The sequence below is a fragment of the Scardinius erythrophthalmus genome (assembly GCF_964197995.2).
Source record: "Scardinius erythrophthalmus genome assembly, chromosome: 1".
Lineage (NCBI taxonomy): Eukaryota > Metazoa > Chordata > Actinopteri > Cypriniformes > Leuciscidae > Scardinius > Scardinius erythrophthalmus.
This window is the reverse complement of record NC_138221.1, coordinates 29,935,787-29,952,111: the sequence shown is the minus strand read 5'-3', so window position 1 is coordinate 29,952,111 and position 16,325 is coordinate 29,935,787. Positions and strand designations below refer to the sequence as shown.

Below are 16,325 nucleotides of genomic sequence, written 5' to 3'. Positions count from 1 at the left end.
GAGCGGTCCACCCAAGTGCCATCATTCCACGCTGCATGTGGGCCAGATCAGTATTCCACAAGTGCCAGATGTGGGCCGGATTTGAGACGAAACAATGTTGCTATCTGGGAAAGGTGTTAACTATAATCTTGCACTGCAAAATGATAACTTACAAAGGATTAAATTCATCACAATTATTTAATGAATGAAGTACACAAAAAATGTATGACAAAGCCCTAAAACGGACAATTAATCGTCATAAACGCATTTTTTTTAGACAATTAATTGTCAGCTAAATGTTATAATCCTGACAGGCCTAGCTTTATTGCACATTATGAAATTTGGCTGATTGTGATTAATTGTCAGTTTTAGGGGTTTGATGATTATGCCGATTAATTTTCTGTTTTAGGGCTTTGTCATACTTTTTTTTTTTTGTGAGTTTAAAGCTATCACGTCCCACCACAGAAAAAATTCTCATTCCTTCAAAAACTATAGTTGGAGATTCAACAGACCTTGAGCATTTGTTTAAAACTTAATCCTCCATTACCCTCAAATCTACCAACATTTTTTTTACCAATTTGCAATTTAAACCCCCATAATGTGATTTGTATCAAGGATAGGTTTGGGGTCAATTTGACACTCCCATTGATAGTCTCAGGATGCCTCATTGTTGGCACGACACAGGACTCATGGTATAGCGTTCACCTTTTCTTCTCTGGACAATCGATTCTCCAGATGTTCCAAACCGTCAGAAGGATGCTTCATCAGATACAATAACTTTGCACCAGTCTTCTGCTGTCTAATCCTTATACTTCCTGCTGAATTTCAGTCATTCTTTGATGCTTTTAGAGAGAAGTGGCTTCTTTGCTGCCCTCACATTAAAATATGATGAATTTTCATGCAAAGATGATGGCTTCACTTTTGTTTTTTTGGAGGAAACCATTGCTAACAGAAGAACACAGTGATTGGAAGCACTTCTTCCTTCCTTTTATAGCAATCATGTGCTGATGATATGATTAGTAAAATGATGTTAGCTGGTCATTTGGTGCCCAGGACAAAAACAGTGAAATTTGGGGTTTTGTAATAAAGTTTTTTGCAAATATGTAAAATGCCTCTGATCACTCTGCACAATAATCTAGAAAAATGTGAATCAACATCATAAAAACTGAAGCAGCACATTTTTCAAATTTGTCCAAATTTTGGACACTGTCATGTGGGAGGTGGGACCATGATAACGTTCCATTTTTTGAAGGTAATTTATCTGCTAGACAACATGAGGGTCGACACTAGGAGTCTCATGCTCATCTGAGGAGGATGCCTCATAATCAGGGTCCTCCTCAACATTATCGTCTATCTCAGACACATTCTCCTCTGCCACTCTCACTTTCAAAGAACTATGCCAAAATCTAAACACAGAAAACCTTTGTGTAGCGGTCATTTTCAATTGAGAGAGAGCATGAAGAGAGAGCTCACAAAGCACAACGAGAAATGTTTTATCTGTGGAAGCTTTCATATATTTGCTCCTTCCCTATATTATGTTTTCCCCTCCCCCATGGCACTAAATATCAAAATTCATGCAAGAATTATGTTTTCCCTTCCTTGGAAATATATAATTGGCACTGGAAATATCTAATTTCTTGTGAGAATTATGATCCCCCCCTCCACTATATCGTGTGAACTAGGGATGGGCGATATATCGCACGATATTGTTATGCGCATCTCATCAGTAAAGCCGGTTCCCTTGATTAGTAGTAAATCACCTTCACCTGCTTTCAGATGGAGCGGTGTTAAATTAACACTCCTGGGGCTGGGAGTGTATATGAGTCCACACTCAAGAGTGTTAAAGTTAATGAGATAACTAAGTGATTAATTTAGTGATGATTGAGCATTATTGAAGACACCTGATGTTAACAAGCAGAATCACTGAAGGAGAAAATCACAAATTGTAAGTTACCATTAAGGTGATGGGTGTTTGCTTTAGTTGGGCTCTAGACCATTTTATGTTTACTTTAATATTTACTGTTGTTTGTCTGCTATAATTGATTTAAAACAGTTAAATGAACAAAGTATAGTGTGATCTGATAGTATTGGTTATGTGTTGACATAATCATGCTGTGATCTGAAAAAGGAAACTTATTGAGATAGTTTGGTTTAACTTGTTAGCTGCAGTTTAGTGATTCTTCAGCCTATGATTATCAGTACTTTACTTATAATTCAAAATATTTAATAAACATTGTTCTGATCAAAAGACATTCAGACAAATTCTTTTAAAACACAGACATCAATAATCAGCCTGTGAATCTCAACAATGGTGACAATAATAAAGCATGTTGCAGTGGCTGCCACCAATCACAACTCATTAATGGCTCCCATCATGCATTGCGGTATGAATAAATTATGATCTGAATTGTCTATGTAATTTACTTTTCCTAATTGAATATTCTGCTCATCACCATTGTTGAGATGCATAGACTGAATCTTGACATCTGTGTGTGCCTAAAAGAAAGATTTTTTTAAAAAAACAACTTTTAAGAAATCCTTTATATTATATCAAAAATTCTGGGCATTTATGCAGATTCACTAACCAACAACATAAATCGAAGTCAGAATGAAGGATCTTAATGAGTTCAGCGATCAATTTCAAATGATGATTGTCATAACATAATCAACACCATCAGATCACTTTTTTCTTTGTTCAACTGGCAGTTACAATTCAGATACAACAACCAAACAAAATTTAAAGTAAACATATAATGGTCTAGAGCCCAACTAAAGCAAACACCCATCACCACAATGGTAACTTGCAATTAGTGATTTTCTCCTTCAGTGATTCTGCTTGTTAACATCAGGTGTCTTCAATAATGTTCAATCATCACTAAATTAATCACTTAATTATCTCATTAACTTTAACACTCTTGAGTGTGGACTCATACACTCCCAGCAGTGTTAATTTACTGGAGTTTTTGCTGTGTACAAAGAGCCGTAGTTAACTGACAAGCTGAGCCATATCGCATTAATTATTGCTGCCGATACATCCGCGATATTGATGTGATTTGGCTCAGCTTGTCAGTTAACTACGGCTCTTTGTAGTAAATGGCGCTCCATCTGAAAGCAGGTGAAGGCGATTTACTACTAATCAAGGAACCGGCTTTACTGATGAGATGCGCATAACAATATCGTGCGATATATCGCCCATCCCTAGTGTGAACTATCAGTGGTTCTCGCAATACTTCAGGTAGGCCTATGTTAATGTTAGGTTAGGTTAGTATGTTATGGTAATGTTAAGCAGAGGGAAGTTCATAAAATCTCAAGTTATAAATATCATCCAAAACAAATGTGTGATTTGTGTCAAATCACCAATGTGTGAACAGCAAAAAATGTGATATTTCTTATATGGTTTATACAGCAAAATGAGCCTAGGGTCAAATTGACCCCAAAGAACACCGATGCTACAAAATGTGTACAGAAAATTTAAAACATATCGTCATGTTAATTTTATGTTTATGTAGCATTTTTTTTTCCTTCTGACTTCCTCTCGACGCTTCACACTCCAGTCCATTGGGTGGCGGTAAAGCACATACATTTATTTAAAACCACCATTAAACATCAGAGGAAGAAGATTTGTTTTCAGCATGATCTCTGGTGTTATGTGTCGTGGCAGAGTACGGCTTTGTGTTGTGGTGACGTTACTTGCTATAATACAAACTGTTACAAAGATATACATTTTTTAAACAGGTCAATAAATGCCTGTAATATCTCCATCCTAATAGACGTGACTACATTTTGAAGCAAGCAGGAATATCTGGAGGAGTATATCAACTGAACTGAGATCTGCTGCTGTGAAGATGGTGTTTGTTAAAGAGGAGAGTGAGGAGGACATGAGTGAACCAGAACCCTGGAGAATAAAACACGAGGAACAAGGAGGTTGGTGTCTATTCTTCATTCATCTTTAAAGGGGTCCCATATAACGTTACCCTTTTACAAAGTTTTTGTTTTGTTTATGGGGTGTACGAATATGTTTTCAAGCCTTGATTCACGGACAATGCAAGCACGTCTTTCACAGGACATTTCAGTTTTTTTTTTTACATTTATTCATCTAGCAGATTTAATTTAATTTATTCATTTTTTTATTACACACTTTAGATACGATATTTTTACATCATTTAATCGTGATTATATAAACTATGTTAATCCAAACAGTAATCGGCACATTTTTTGCTTATTCCTGTCGCGATTATTTAAATGAGGAATATTATAATATTGACTTCATAATTAATTGATTTATAATTATGGCTTCATAAAGCCCAGAAAAATCGCATTGTAGTCCAAACGAGCCGTTCGTATTTAGTTATTGAAAAGGTTGTTAAATTGTTAAATAAAATATCTCCATTTGAAGTGGACTTTTAACATTGCAGCTATCTGTTTTATGCTCAAACAGCAACATTACAGACTGACTAAATTTGAAAAAGTGATTAAAGCATAAAAAGACCCATTGTGGGTACAGAAGTTTTACTGCGGTTTTCCACTTAAATAAAAACCCAACAAATAAAAGTAAATTATTATTATATTATTATTTCTATTTTTACCCTCAAATGAAAACGTAGTATACATAGGGCTGTGTATCAACAACAAAGTCACGGTACCTATCCTGATACAGAGGCCACAATAAGATGTATCATGATACGGATCTGCACTAAATGCACTAAAACCTGCACCAAGACCAGGTTTTCTTATTGTTCTTTTAGAACATAAACATTAATGCACTCATTCTAATTCATTTGTTGCAATGTACTAATGTCTACTATATTAATAATCATATTTGCATTGCTGTTATCATTGCACAAATTAACACACACTCTATTGAAAGAAAATGTATTAAAAAGTTAGAAGCTAAAGTAATCTACTTTCTTCACAGTAGCTCACTCACAGACATTGAGACAGTCTTACAGATCGCACTGTGCGCACAGAATCATTCAAGCTAAACTGAAACAGAAACCAGCATTGGGCTCACGTACCCTGCCTCTCATTCAGCACAAATCCAAAAATGTCTATAGTCCCGATGTATTTGGAAGCAAAACTGTTATTTATTATGTTAACTGAACTAGGGCTGGGCGATATGGCCAAAAAAAAAAGAATACCACAATAATTTTTTTTATATCCGTCGATGCGATATTGATAATTATCACGATAAATGTCAAATCATTATTTCTTTCAAGTTTAAAGGCAAATTTTTGCTCCTAAGTGAAGGTTGTAGAAACCAGAGCGTTAATTGTGGTTTTAAACTACTCTTTATTGTCAGAACATATCATGACAAACACTTGCCAAACAGTTGAACATTTCACAAATCTGAGGTAGAACATTCAAACATTTGTCATTCTTCCATAACAAAATAAATATCTTAATAGAAAAATTAATTTCTTAGTTTCTGCATGTGCTTATTTTTTTTGGTAAAATGTAATATTCTGACTGTTTGAGTTTTATTAAAATTAACCATTGGTCATCCAGTATCATGCATTTAGATTATGATAACTACAGATAAAACCAGAAATAGCCTGTAGCAGCTCACTATCATGGCAAAATATAACTTTATGGTTTCTGTGGTATTTGTATGAAAAACAGTTGCCATTATTATTAGTTACATTATTAAATACTTCAATTATATTCAATTAGTCCTTTAATACATTGTCTACATTAATAATATAATACAATTCAATATGTATATCCCACATTTCATGGTGCAGTTAAAATTACAAGGCAAACGTTACAGTAAATCCATGGTAAATGATGGAAATTTGTAGACGGAAAAGCCTTCTGACTGTATCGCTGCGCACAGTGTTTCTCCTGTTTGTCAGCGCTGTTTCATCTGCCTTTAAACTGGTTTAAATCACGGAGACATTGTGTTCTTCGCTGAATTCAAGCGCTTCTCACTGGATCTCGTGACCGAGACCGATCAGAGTAAACGCATCTGCTCTAGTGAGCTCGTGCTGCGCTGCCGTTTGGACTTTGAGCCGAGCGGATAAATGGTCCGTGTGGCGAGCGGTTCAAATGAGTTTCATTCCTCCTTTGACGCATAAACATTATCGAACATTTATCGAACTCTTGATATCATTTTATCGAGAAAAATTATATCGCGATAATTATCGTTATCGTTTTATCGCCCAGCCCTAAACTGAGCTGTGCACTTCACTTGTCTTCCAATATTCACTTAAAACGTCATCTTTCACATGCTCAAAAATGTGCTTGACATAACACAGTAGGGCACTGGTCATATAGGTAATAAATAGTCCTATGCAGAATATTAAATAATTAGGCTAACTAATTAACAAAACGAAAGAATTTTTTTTGCTATATTTGTGCATGTAAAACTAACCCCATGTAAAACAAAAATACAGTAAAGAGTGAGATAGTGAGCAACTCTAAAAACATACACATGTGGTGGGAGAAGACTCGATGGTGAATATAACTCTGAGAGGAGAGCACAGTTGAATGACTTGAATTGAAATCGAATATGGATGACTCCTGTCCATGGTCATGTGCACACTAGCCTAACCAGACATCTGCAACTTTTACACCGTCCAGACTGCATGCACCGTACTTGTCCCTTTTCTTGTTGAAAAAGGTTTGAATCAACGATGAATCAGTTTTGACTGCTAAATTCTGCAATGTGTACTTCCGAGGGTTAAAGTCATCAGTTAATTTCTTGATTGCCATTTTGACAGTGTCCACCTGGACATTTTAGTCAGATTTGCTAATTCTTCTTAATTATTGCCCTGTTTTGATCCGTTTTCCTGGAAAATTAAATGAATAAATAGTACTCTGCAGAGTATTAAATAATTAGGCTAACTAATTAACAAACGAAAGAAAATAATTGTGCTATATTTGTGCATGTAAAACTAACCCCTGTAAAACTAATTTTGGTATTTTTTTTTAATGGATCACAGACACTTAGCCTATCTATTCCAATTTAATTCTAATTTAATTCTAATTTAACATAATCTTGTCGATTAACAGTTAGTGATCGCGTTGGTTCAGTCAGGAAAACCCCCAGAAAAGAGCATCCTTATTTATTGCCAAGGCAACATTTCTAATTGTTCTTTATTTACATTTTTTAAAACTATTTTATTTCAGCTTTATTGAACTGCACACTGTCAATTTTACTGCTGTTTCAAGCCAGAAATATTTACAAATATTCACAAATAATTGAATGCCACTCTGGGACACAATTTCAGGCTGGCAGTCTCACACCCATCCAGGTCACTCCAAACCTACAGCTATTAGTAAAGGAACACTCCACTTTTTTGGATATAGGCTCATTTTCCAAATCACCTAGGGTTAAACAGTTGAGTTTAACCGTTTTCAAATCCATTCAGCCGATCTCCGGGTCTGGCGGTAGCACTTTTATCATAGTTTAGCATAGATCATTGAATCTGATTAGACGGTTAGCATCTCTCTCAAAACAATGACCAAAGAGTTTAGATATTTTTCCTATTTAAAACTGGACTTTAGTTGTTTTAGTTACCTAGAAAATCACAACTTTGAATTTTTTGTCGGTCTTAGTACACAATGTAAGTTACATTGTGTACTAAGACCGACAAAAAATTCAAAGTTGTGATTTTCTAGGCCGATATGGCATTCCTGTGTAATAATCAAGGAACTTTGCTGCCGTACAAAGGGTGCAGCAGGCGCAATGATAACACGCAGCGCCTGAAAATAGTCCCCAGCTAGGTAACTTCCAACATGACCAGCACTAAGTTTGTGTAGATACGGTTCAGGATCTGCACTAGTGTTGTTTTTGGCAGCCTGTTTTAATTTTAGTTTTAGTCTAGTCTTTGTGTCAAGCTGTCGTTTTAGTTTTTATTAAGTTTGTCACGTTCATACTCTTTTTAGTCTATAGTCAAGTTTTAGTCGACGAAAACTGATGACATTTTAGTCGTTTTAGTCGATGAAAACTGATGACATTTTAGTCTAGTTTTAGTCAATGAAAATTGTATTTTAGTCTCTTTTTAGTAATGCAATTCTATTTAACCCAGTCAATATAGTATTTCAAACAAGCTTATATTATTATATTTAGTATATTTAGGCTGTGATTGGCAGTTTTTTTTACTACCACGGTTGTAATGGACCAACTACCGGTGGTGGTTGGGGAGTTGTTAAAAAAAATAAATAATGAAAACTCGTTTTATATTTCCACACAAAGACGCGTTACCACTCTGCGCTCTGAGAGGGATGTGGGACACGAGCAGGGAATCGACCATCGATCTCTTTTCTGATATCTTCTACTTTGTTTTCTACTTGATGTAAATTGGTCTGAAGAGCGAATTTTATCCTCCACAAGGGCGAGATGTTTAGGCTATGTTTGAGATTGCGCTGCCAGAGAAAGTGAAACTAAAAATCACCCGCACGTTTGAAACGTGCTTTACATCTAAACTTGACGCGCCTTACCATGTCTAATAATAACAAGCACAAACTGTGTGAAAAAGAATTTGACATGCAAGTACAAATGTAGGCTATCTGTCCTACAGTGTTTTTCTACTTCACCACAGTAAAGAATACAAATATAGGCCTAATTAAAAGCGAACCAATGAAGAAACATTTATAATCCCCTTAGAAAATGGGTGAGACGTGAGTGAAGATTTGGGAAAAGAAACAAGAGATTCCATGCAGGGATGAGTCACGATTTTTGAATATTCGATTAGTTTATTTAATTATAGAATAGCCTATCGAATAGGTTGTGCGATTATTCTCTAAAATAAAATCTCCATGTTCTGGTGCTGATGCGGTGGTAACGCGTTTATGTAATCGGAGGGTGACGCTACCAATAACGCACATAACAGCTGTCACAAAGAACCGGAAATTTAACATTATACATTTATTTTAGTCATCGTCACATGACCAGCATTTACATTGCGTCTCGTCTCGTCTCGTTTTCGTCAGGTGATAAAGGTTCGTTGACGACAATATTTCGTCATAATTTTCGTCGACGAAAGCAACACTAATCTGCACAAGTAAATTTCTTCTGAATCGTCTCTCACAAATATCTCCATGGTTACAAGGCACGCTCCCTGTGCAAGCAGGTTGTCACGTTGGTTATGTTGACGGAAGTTAGCCTATTTTCAGGCACTGCGTAATATCATTGCGCCTGCTGCACCCATGGTACGGCAGCAAAGTTCCTTGATTATTTTTGGTTTTTGTTAATCCTGTCGACATTTAGTTGTGAATGGGGCCTCCCACACTGCTTGATCCATTGCATTTCTTTGGTGTGAAATTGCATTAGGGGTGTCATAACCTTATTTATTACAATACAAGGATACATGGGTAAAAAAAAAAAAACTATTTTATTCACTTATTACTTTCTTTGTGGTGGGGCCAATGAAAATAGAATCATTGAAATCAGTATATAATTGATTCGAATAGAAAATCGAGAATCTATTCGAATTGATATCTTGTGGCCTCTGTTGAACGGCAAGGGTAGCATGTACAGAGTGAAAAGCAAAGGTCCTAGTACTGGGCCTTGTGGTACGCCATACTGAACTTGTGATCGATGAGACATCTCTTCATTTACTGCTACAAACTGATAACGGTCAGATAAGTATGATTTAAACCATGTCAATGCAATTCCACTAATGCCAACATAATTTTCGAGTCTTTAAAAGAATGTTGTGGTCAATAGTATCAAATGCAGCACTAAGATCGAGTAACACTAATAGAGATTAGGCCTGTCACTTTTTATTCGATATTCGAATATGCATTCGAACATGACGTGAAATATCCGAAATCGAACTATAATAAACTATCCGGTTTTTAAATCGAGTTCCTAGAAAAGCGCTATATAAATGTAACGAATTATTATTATTATTATTATTTAAAGTATCATTACCAGCATCATTATCATTTTTTACAGTCTATGATTAGACCGTTTGCTTTTTATTTTATTGTTTGCCATCTCATCCAGTAGCGGCCACTCTAAACGTATTGTAGAGTAGGCCCATGACCAATTCAAGCAAATAATAGCCAATAGCCAGCTTGTTTTGAAAATGGAAGATAATGACAAGACTAAAGAGACCGCGCTGTAATTCCTGCCTATTACACACACACACACACACACACACACACACACACACACGACCCACAGAAAAGACCCGTGTCAGTATCGAGTTCTCTTTCGGGCTTGAACAAACCACAACACACACATTATGCCACATTAATGACACTTTAAGACCAGCCGCTTAGTCGAGTGTCCTCATAAGAGCAGTCTTAAAGGGGACATATCATGCTAAATGCACTTTTTTAGCCCTTAAATGCATTTTGTTGTATATTTGGAGTGTTTAGAAGTACAGAAAAGATTAAATTATTCTCTTCAGGTGCTTCGTTGATATCTTTATATTCTGTTTTGGTCATATTTTTCAACCTGTTCAGATTTTTCTGTTTTCTATGACGTTTTTTGAACTATCACGTCACAGTATTTGCAGCGGAACTGCCAAATAAGGACATTGACTTCCGGCCCAACACTTCGAGCGATCCGCCATTATTATTTCTCGCTGCAATTTTGTAGTCCAAGCTAAAGGATGCAGAAGTTACGAGACTCGGAGAGGGTAAGTTAAAATGATCGGTTGTTGGATGTAGTAACCCACACGCTTCATTACACCGTCTAATGTAGATGAACTGCCGCGCTTGTGGCGCATGTTTAACTGAAAGAACGAGCAGAGAGAGAGAGAGACCCGGTCTCGCGCGCGCTCGCACTCTCTCTCAGAGCCCGGCGAAAGTGTAAACAAAACATCACCCTCTCCAAACTAGACGCTGTCTTGCTCTCTCTCCCTCGCACATATTAATCAAAATAAATCGACACGGTGGTAAAAGGTCGGAAGACCAAAGTTTCATGTGTAAATACAGTAACACACCATTGCGATACATCCATATGAAGACGTTGTTCTGCAGGTTCGTCGTCTTCATTTTCATTTCGCTCCGGCTCCAACTCTGGCTCGAACATCTAAGGCTGGCTGGACAAGTCTTCCGTTGTTGATATTTTGTTAATAACGTGTGAATAAAAAGTTTCTGTGCCGCTAGATAATCCTATCTCTGCTATCAAACTACAAAAATGGCCGAACGGGGTGGAGTTGAACCTCTGCAACCTGGAGAGGGGGCGGGTTATGAAGTGTCTCAATTGTATTTAAAGAGACCGCACCAAAACGAGTTGATTTCAGAAGCACCTAAGAAAAGGGGTAAAAAAGGGGCCCGTGGAGCTATAATAATGAGGAATTCAGACCCAAGCATTGCAGTTCCGATTTATATAGACTACAAATGTATGATTTATATGTAAAAAGGAACAATTTAAAAGCATGATATGTCTCCTTTAACCCTCTGAGGTCGACAAACGCGCCGGCGCGTTTTGCTGCATTTTCTCCACATTGTAGCACTATAAACTTAAATTTCTCCGTCATTTATGGTCATACAGAAAAAAGAATTATAAAAAAAGAATCTGTGGTATTTCTACTTTTGTATGTGTCCACTTCCAATCAAATCAAAACATTGTGCTTTTGTAAAATAAAGAAAATAAACAGGGTGTGCGTTCTGCCTCTCCGTCGCGGTGAACTTTTTTTTCTTGAGCACGTCTATAAACTGAAACAAAACTCAGCGAATACTTGTCACACATTTATGAGCCATACACCTTTATAAACATTTAAGTGTGTACTTTTAAATGATCGGATTCAAAACGAAAACAAATATTCTCTGTTTAAGTAATTTGTATAAAACCAACAAGATGTCCAGCTTCTCAAACGCTTCCTCATTACAGTTAATTTGGCCACGCCCACTCGCGCAAAAGATATTCACATGCAAATCTCCACATGGAACGCGAACGCGCTCGTTACCTCAACAACAAAACACTTCACTTCACTTTTCGTCGAGTTTGAAAGACGTGCCTGAGCTTACATTGGATTTACATCAAAAGAAGAAGAACGATATTTGAAGACAAGAAAGATAAGGTAAGAAATTCTTACATATTAGTTTGCTATTGTTGCATAAATGTCACATTGCAGTTGAACTGTTGCTAGATATATCGTGAATATTATAATATTTAGACCCGTGCTTACTGTTACTGTGTTTGTGGATATCTGCTCAAACGTAGATATGTATATGGTAGGCCTAACCATAATGTTTTATGTTTGAGCGCGATCGCGTTTGAATGTATCATATTTTTAATCGCGATCGCGTTTGAATGTATCATATTTTTAATCGCGATCGCGTTTGAATGTATCATATTTTGGAAAAGCAAAACGCTCCAAACGGCTTCATGTTTTTACTATTATCTCATTTCATATCATCGTAACGAATGGAAACATTTGAAGTAACATGATAATCAATATATTTTTCTCTAGCTTAGTTGTTACTGAAATCTTTTTGAAAATATATATAGGCTGCTATATTGTTATTATTTTACCCAGCACTGCGCATAGTCTATACCTACAAGCCACAACAAACCTGGTGGGACGTCGTTAGGCCTATTTTAGGGGGGCTGAAGCTACCCCAAAATGTTCCTAAGCCCCCCTAAATGAAAATAAGAACAACAATAACAATTCGATTTATCAATAACCGTATCCTCATTCATATTTAGACGCAACAAATGATATATACAGCTACAAAAAATAGCCGAAAAGTCGGAAGTTGGACTGAAGTACAAAGAGTCGTTGTGCTATCAAGATGATGCACCGCAACGTCTCGTTGCATTGGTGTGAACTGTGGCAGCTTTCAGAGCGTTGCAGACCGGAGCGCTGCAAGAAACTGGAGGATTCATCTCGTCTCGTCGTTACTCTAGTCTGAAGTTGAACTTGCTATGCACCCCTCCCCCCCTCATCACGGTAAAACACAATGAAACGTGCATCACTCTACTTTCGTTTTCAATAACGTAATTCTCTTCAGGGAAAACCAATCAAGGCAAACATCGAACATATCGAAAACAAGGACTCGACAATACCGCGCTTTTTTTTTTTTTGCTTTTTTGAAGGGAAAAGTGAGAGAGAATTGTAGCCCATCCGGACAAATGCCCTGATTAAAACAATTTTTAATATAAAAAAAAACAAAAACTAGGGAATCACCGAAAACGTGAGGAAGATTCTGTTTTATTTCATTTAATGTAAGTGGCGATTGATAGCCCGTAGGCTACTGACGGTCATAGATAGCCTATCTATGCCCACGGTAACAAAGTTGCGCTGTTGAGGCTCGTGCTGTTATTTAACATAGGCTATTATAGTTAAGAAACAATATATAGCCTAGGCTACACACGACCAGAGAGCTGTTTTCCTGAATGTCATCAAGATTGAAACCGAGACGGATTTCATAACAGTTCAATAAACAAATAATTAAAATTAAGTCACTTACAGTACATGCAATGACTGTTTTTGTTCTGTTTCAGCATCAGCGAAAATAGTTCCAAACAACAGAACCATAGCAACACTCAGCCGTGTTTCATTAATGAATGATTCAGCGTTTTGAACGAATCTATTGAGTCAAAGATTCAATTATCCATTCATAAACTGCCTCATTCTGAATAAATCAGCCTTTTGAACGAATCGTTTGAATGAATGACTCAATGACTCGCTCATTAAGACTGTCGCCTGCCGCCTCCTACTGGCGGTTTAGTTTCATAAAGTATCATTCTTTTCAACATTCCTTATGTGTATATTCAAAAATATTTAAAATAATCTCATTTAATAAAGTTATAATTTTTCAATGTAAATGATTTAATTTGATTGGTATAACTAACAGCCTAGTGTCTTATTATTTTAATTGAATATATTGATCAAATTTAAGAATTTGAAATGAAAGATGGAGCAAACATTTAATAAAATTAGGGAAAAATGCCCTTTATAAAGGAGTGTTTTCAAACAGTGATGTAATGAAACATTGACAATTTAAGTTTGAAGGGAGTTAAAGCCTTAAAGCTTCTGTTTAGGCTATTAAGGAAATGTAATTTTGCCAAAAGAAGAACTTTTATTTTAAATAAATGTTCATTTTAAATCAGCCTACTTCAGTGTGATATGTTACCATATTATCATGCTTAACACTGAGAATTTGAATAATTGTAATGTGATGATCAGATGCAGATATCTAAATCAAAGAATATGGGCGGTTTGCGGGTGGATTATTTATTTTTAATAGTGGATTCGGGTGACTCAAAGTGCACCAGATTAATGAATTTATCTTTAAAATGTACAAAATTTTCTTCCGGGGGGGCATGCCCCCGGACCCCCCTAGAGGTACCAAACTACACCAACAAAATAGTGTGAGAAACACACCAGGCTATATGATGATATACAAAAAATACAAATTTAATTACCTTATTATTAAAATACATTATTAGGATTTTACCACGTCCGCCTCGTTTTGAACCAGGAAAAACCCTGTAAAGTGTACCCTGGGGGCTAAGCCCCCCCTTTCTTCCAATCCTAGTGACGTCCCTGGGTGTTCATTATATAATATATTGTTGGAAACATTTGTGTGTGTGTGTATTCTGTGAATTTTAAAAAGCAATTTTAACAAGAAAAATCTAAAATGTATTCCCAAAATCGTGCAGGTCTTTCTCTTGATATCAGTATGTTCACTTTTTTTTTTTTTTTTTTTTCAGGGCCCAGATGCCACTGAGTCCTGCTGACTTCAACATTCACAGTACATGTCTCTGTACATGAACATGGTAAAGTGAAAATGAATCACCTTGGAAATTAAAGGTATGTACAATGTTTTTAGGAATGGCACAAAGGTCTCTTTCTTTGGATCATTGTTATCAATAAGTGCTTTTTTGTTGTGTATCTTTGGATTATGTTGTGTTGTAAATAAATCCAAACAATTTTAAAAGCCATTCTTTTTTAAATCTCCTCATTCTTTGTGCAAGGTTGGTCAGAATGATGGGCCCTGATAAGCTCCTAATAGGGCCATTAGGGAGGTTTCTTTGTCTTTCTCAGGTGTGGAAAGCTTTCATATTAATGAGATGATCCACCCCTTCGCATATTGCTTTATCACACAAAACCCGTCGTAAAATTTTTAAATCAATATATTGTCTTCTCTGAATGAGCAGTCAGGGTGATTCTCACATAGTTTTAGAGCAAATATTCTAGGCTACGTCATACAATTTTCAAAAGTCTTGTGAAGAAATAATCAGTATGGGTTTCATGACCTTATTTCAGTGAGAATTTATTTTTGTATTTTCACAAACCACGCATAAATGTTATTATCTCAAAACTACAAACTTTTATATACATGCTGCTGATATATTATTGTAGCAGAGTTTGTGCTGAATACAGTGTAATTAGACTTTAGCCATGAAAATGTCACAAGTAACAGAAATAACCACAAATGTCAGAGCATGTCAGAACACCTCCAGGGCCCAGAAAACAGCTCAGACCCCAGAGGGTTAAATTATTTAAATAAAGTCTTAAATGAACGTAGAGATTTGTGAGAAAATGGGACGCGTGTCAGATCGCGTCTCTGCCAGCAGCTGCTGGTCTTAAAGTGTCATTAATGTTAATCAAAGAACAAAGGTAAGAGAGTAAATTACTCACTCAGACCCGGCGCCAGGATGATTATTATATTATACCGGTAGCCTAATAATCATGAATGCACTCCGCTATCTTTTAGCATATCTCCAGCGAACGGCTTTTTCATGCAAAAGAAAAACTCTTCATGAAGCGCAGTGAAATTCAGCAACCATGTGGCGTTTCCTGATGGATCGAGGTTGTTCGTTAACTTCATTTTACATTTTACTCGTAGATATTTGAATTTATTCGAATACATTGCTTGATATTCGATATCCGTTCGAATTTGATTTTTCTCAAAAATGACAGCCCTAATAGAGAAATACAACCACGATCAGATGATAAGAGCAAATCATTTGCTCTCAACTATAATGAGAGCAGTTTCAGTTCTATGGTACTAAATCCTGACTGAAAATCCTCACAGATATAATTTTTCTAAAAAGGAACATAGTTGTGAGGATACCACCTTTTCTAGTAGGCTATCTTTGACGGAAAAGGTAGATTCGAGATCAGCCTGTAATTGACTAATTCTGTACGATAAAGTTGCGTTTTTTTAACAAGCGGTTTAATTAATGGTACGTATCCTAATGACAAAGATGAATTAATGATATTAAGAAGAGGATCTATGACCTCTGGAAGCATCTCTTTCAGTTTTTTTGTCAGTATTGGGTCTAACATACATGTCAATTTTGATGATTAACGAGTTTAACGAATTCTTCCTCTTCTATAGCAATGAATGAATCAAATTTTTCCTTAGGGACACTACAATGCACTGCCTGATGCGATACTGTAGTAGACGGTTGCATAGTTGTAATTTTCTCC

The 16,325-nt window shown here is 36.2% G+C and overlaps 1 protein-coding gene across 2 annotated transcripts in view; it reads left to right on the top strand.

Moving 5' to 3' along the window:
- Positions 1-3,598: 3,598 nt before the first annotated feature.
- The window catches only part of LOC308698664 (uncharacterized protein), a 35,585-nt gene continuing 22,858 nt past the window's right edge, over positions 3,599-16,325 (top strand). The window contains exons 1-2 of one of the 2 annotated variants that reach the window (XM_081378907.1): positions 3,599-3,659; positions 3,750-3,903. In XM_081378907.1, coding sequence (XP_081235033.1) covers positions 3,825-3,903 — 79 coding nt within the window. In that variant the 5' untranslated portion in view covers positions 3,599-3,659; positions 3,750-3,824. The remainder of the gene's footprint in view (positions 3,660-3,749; positions 3,904-16,325) is intronic. The other variant, XM_081378908.1, reaches the window with a different exon arrangement.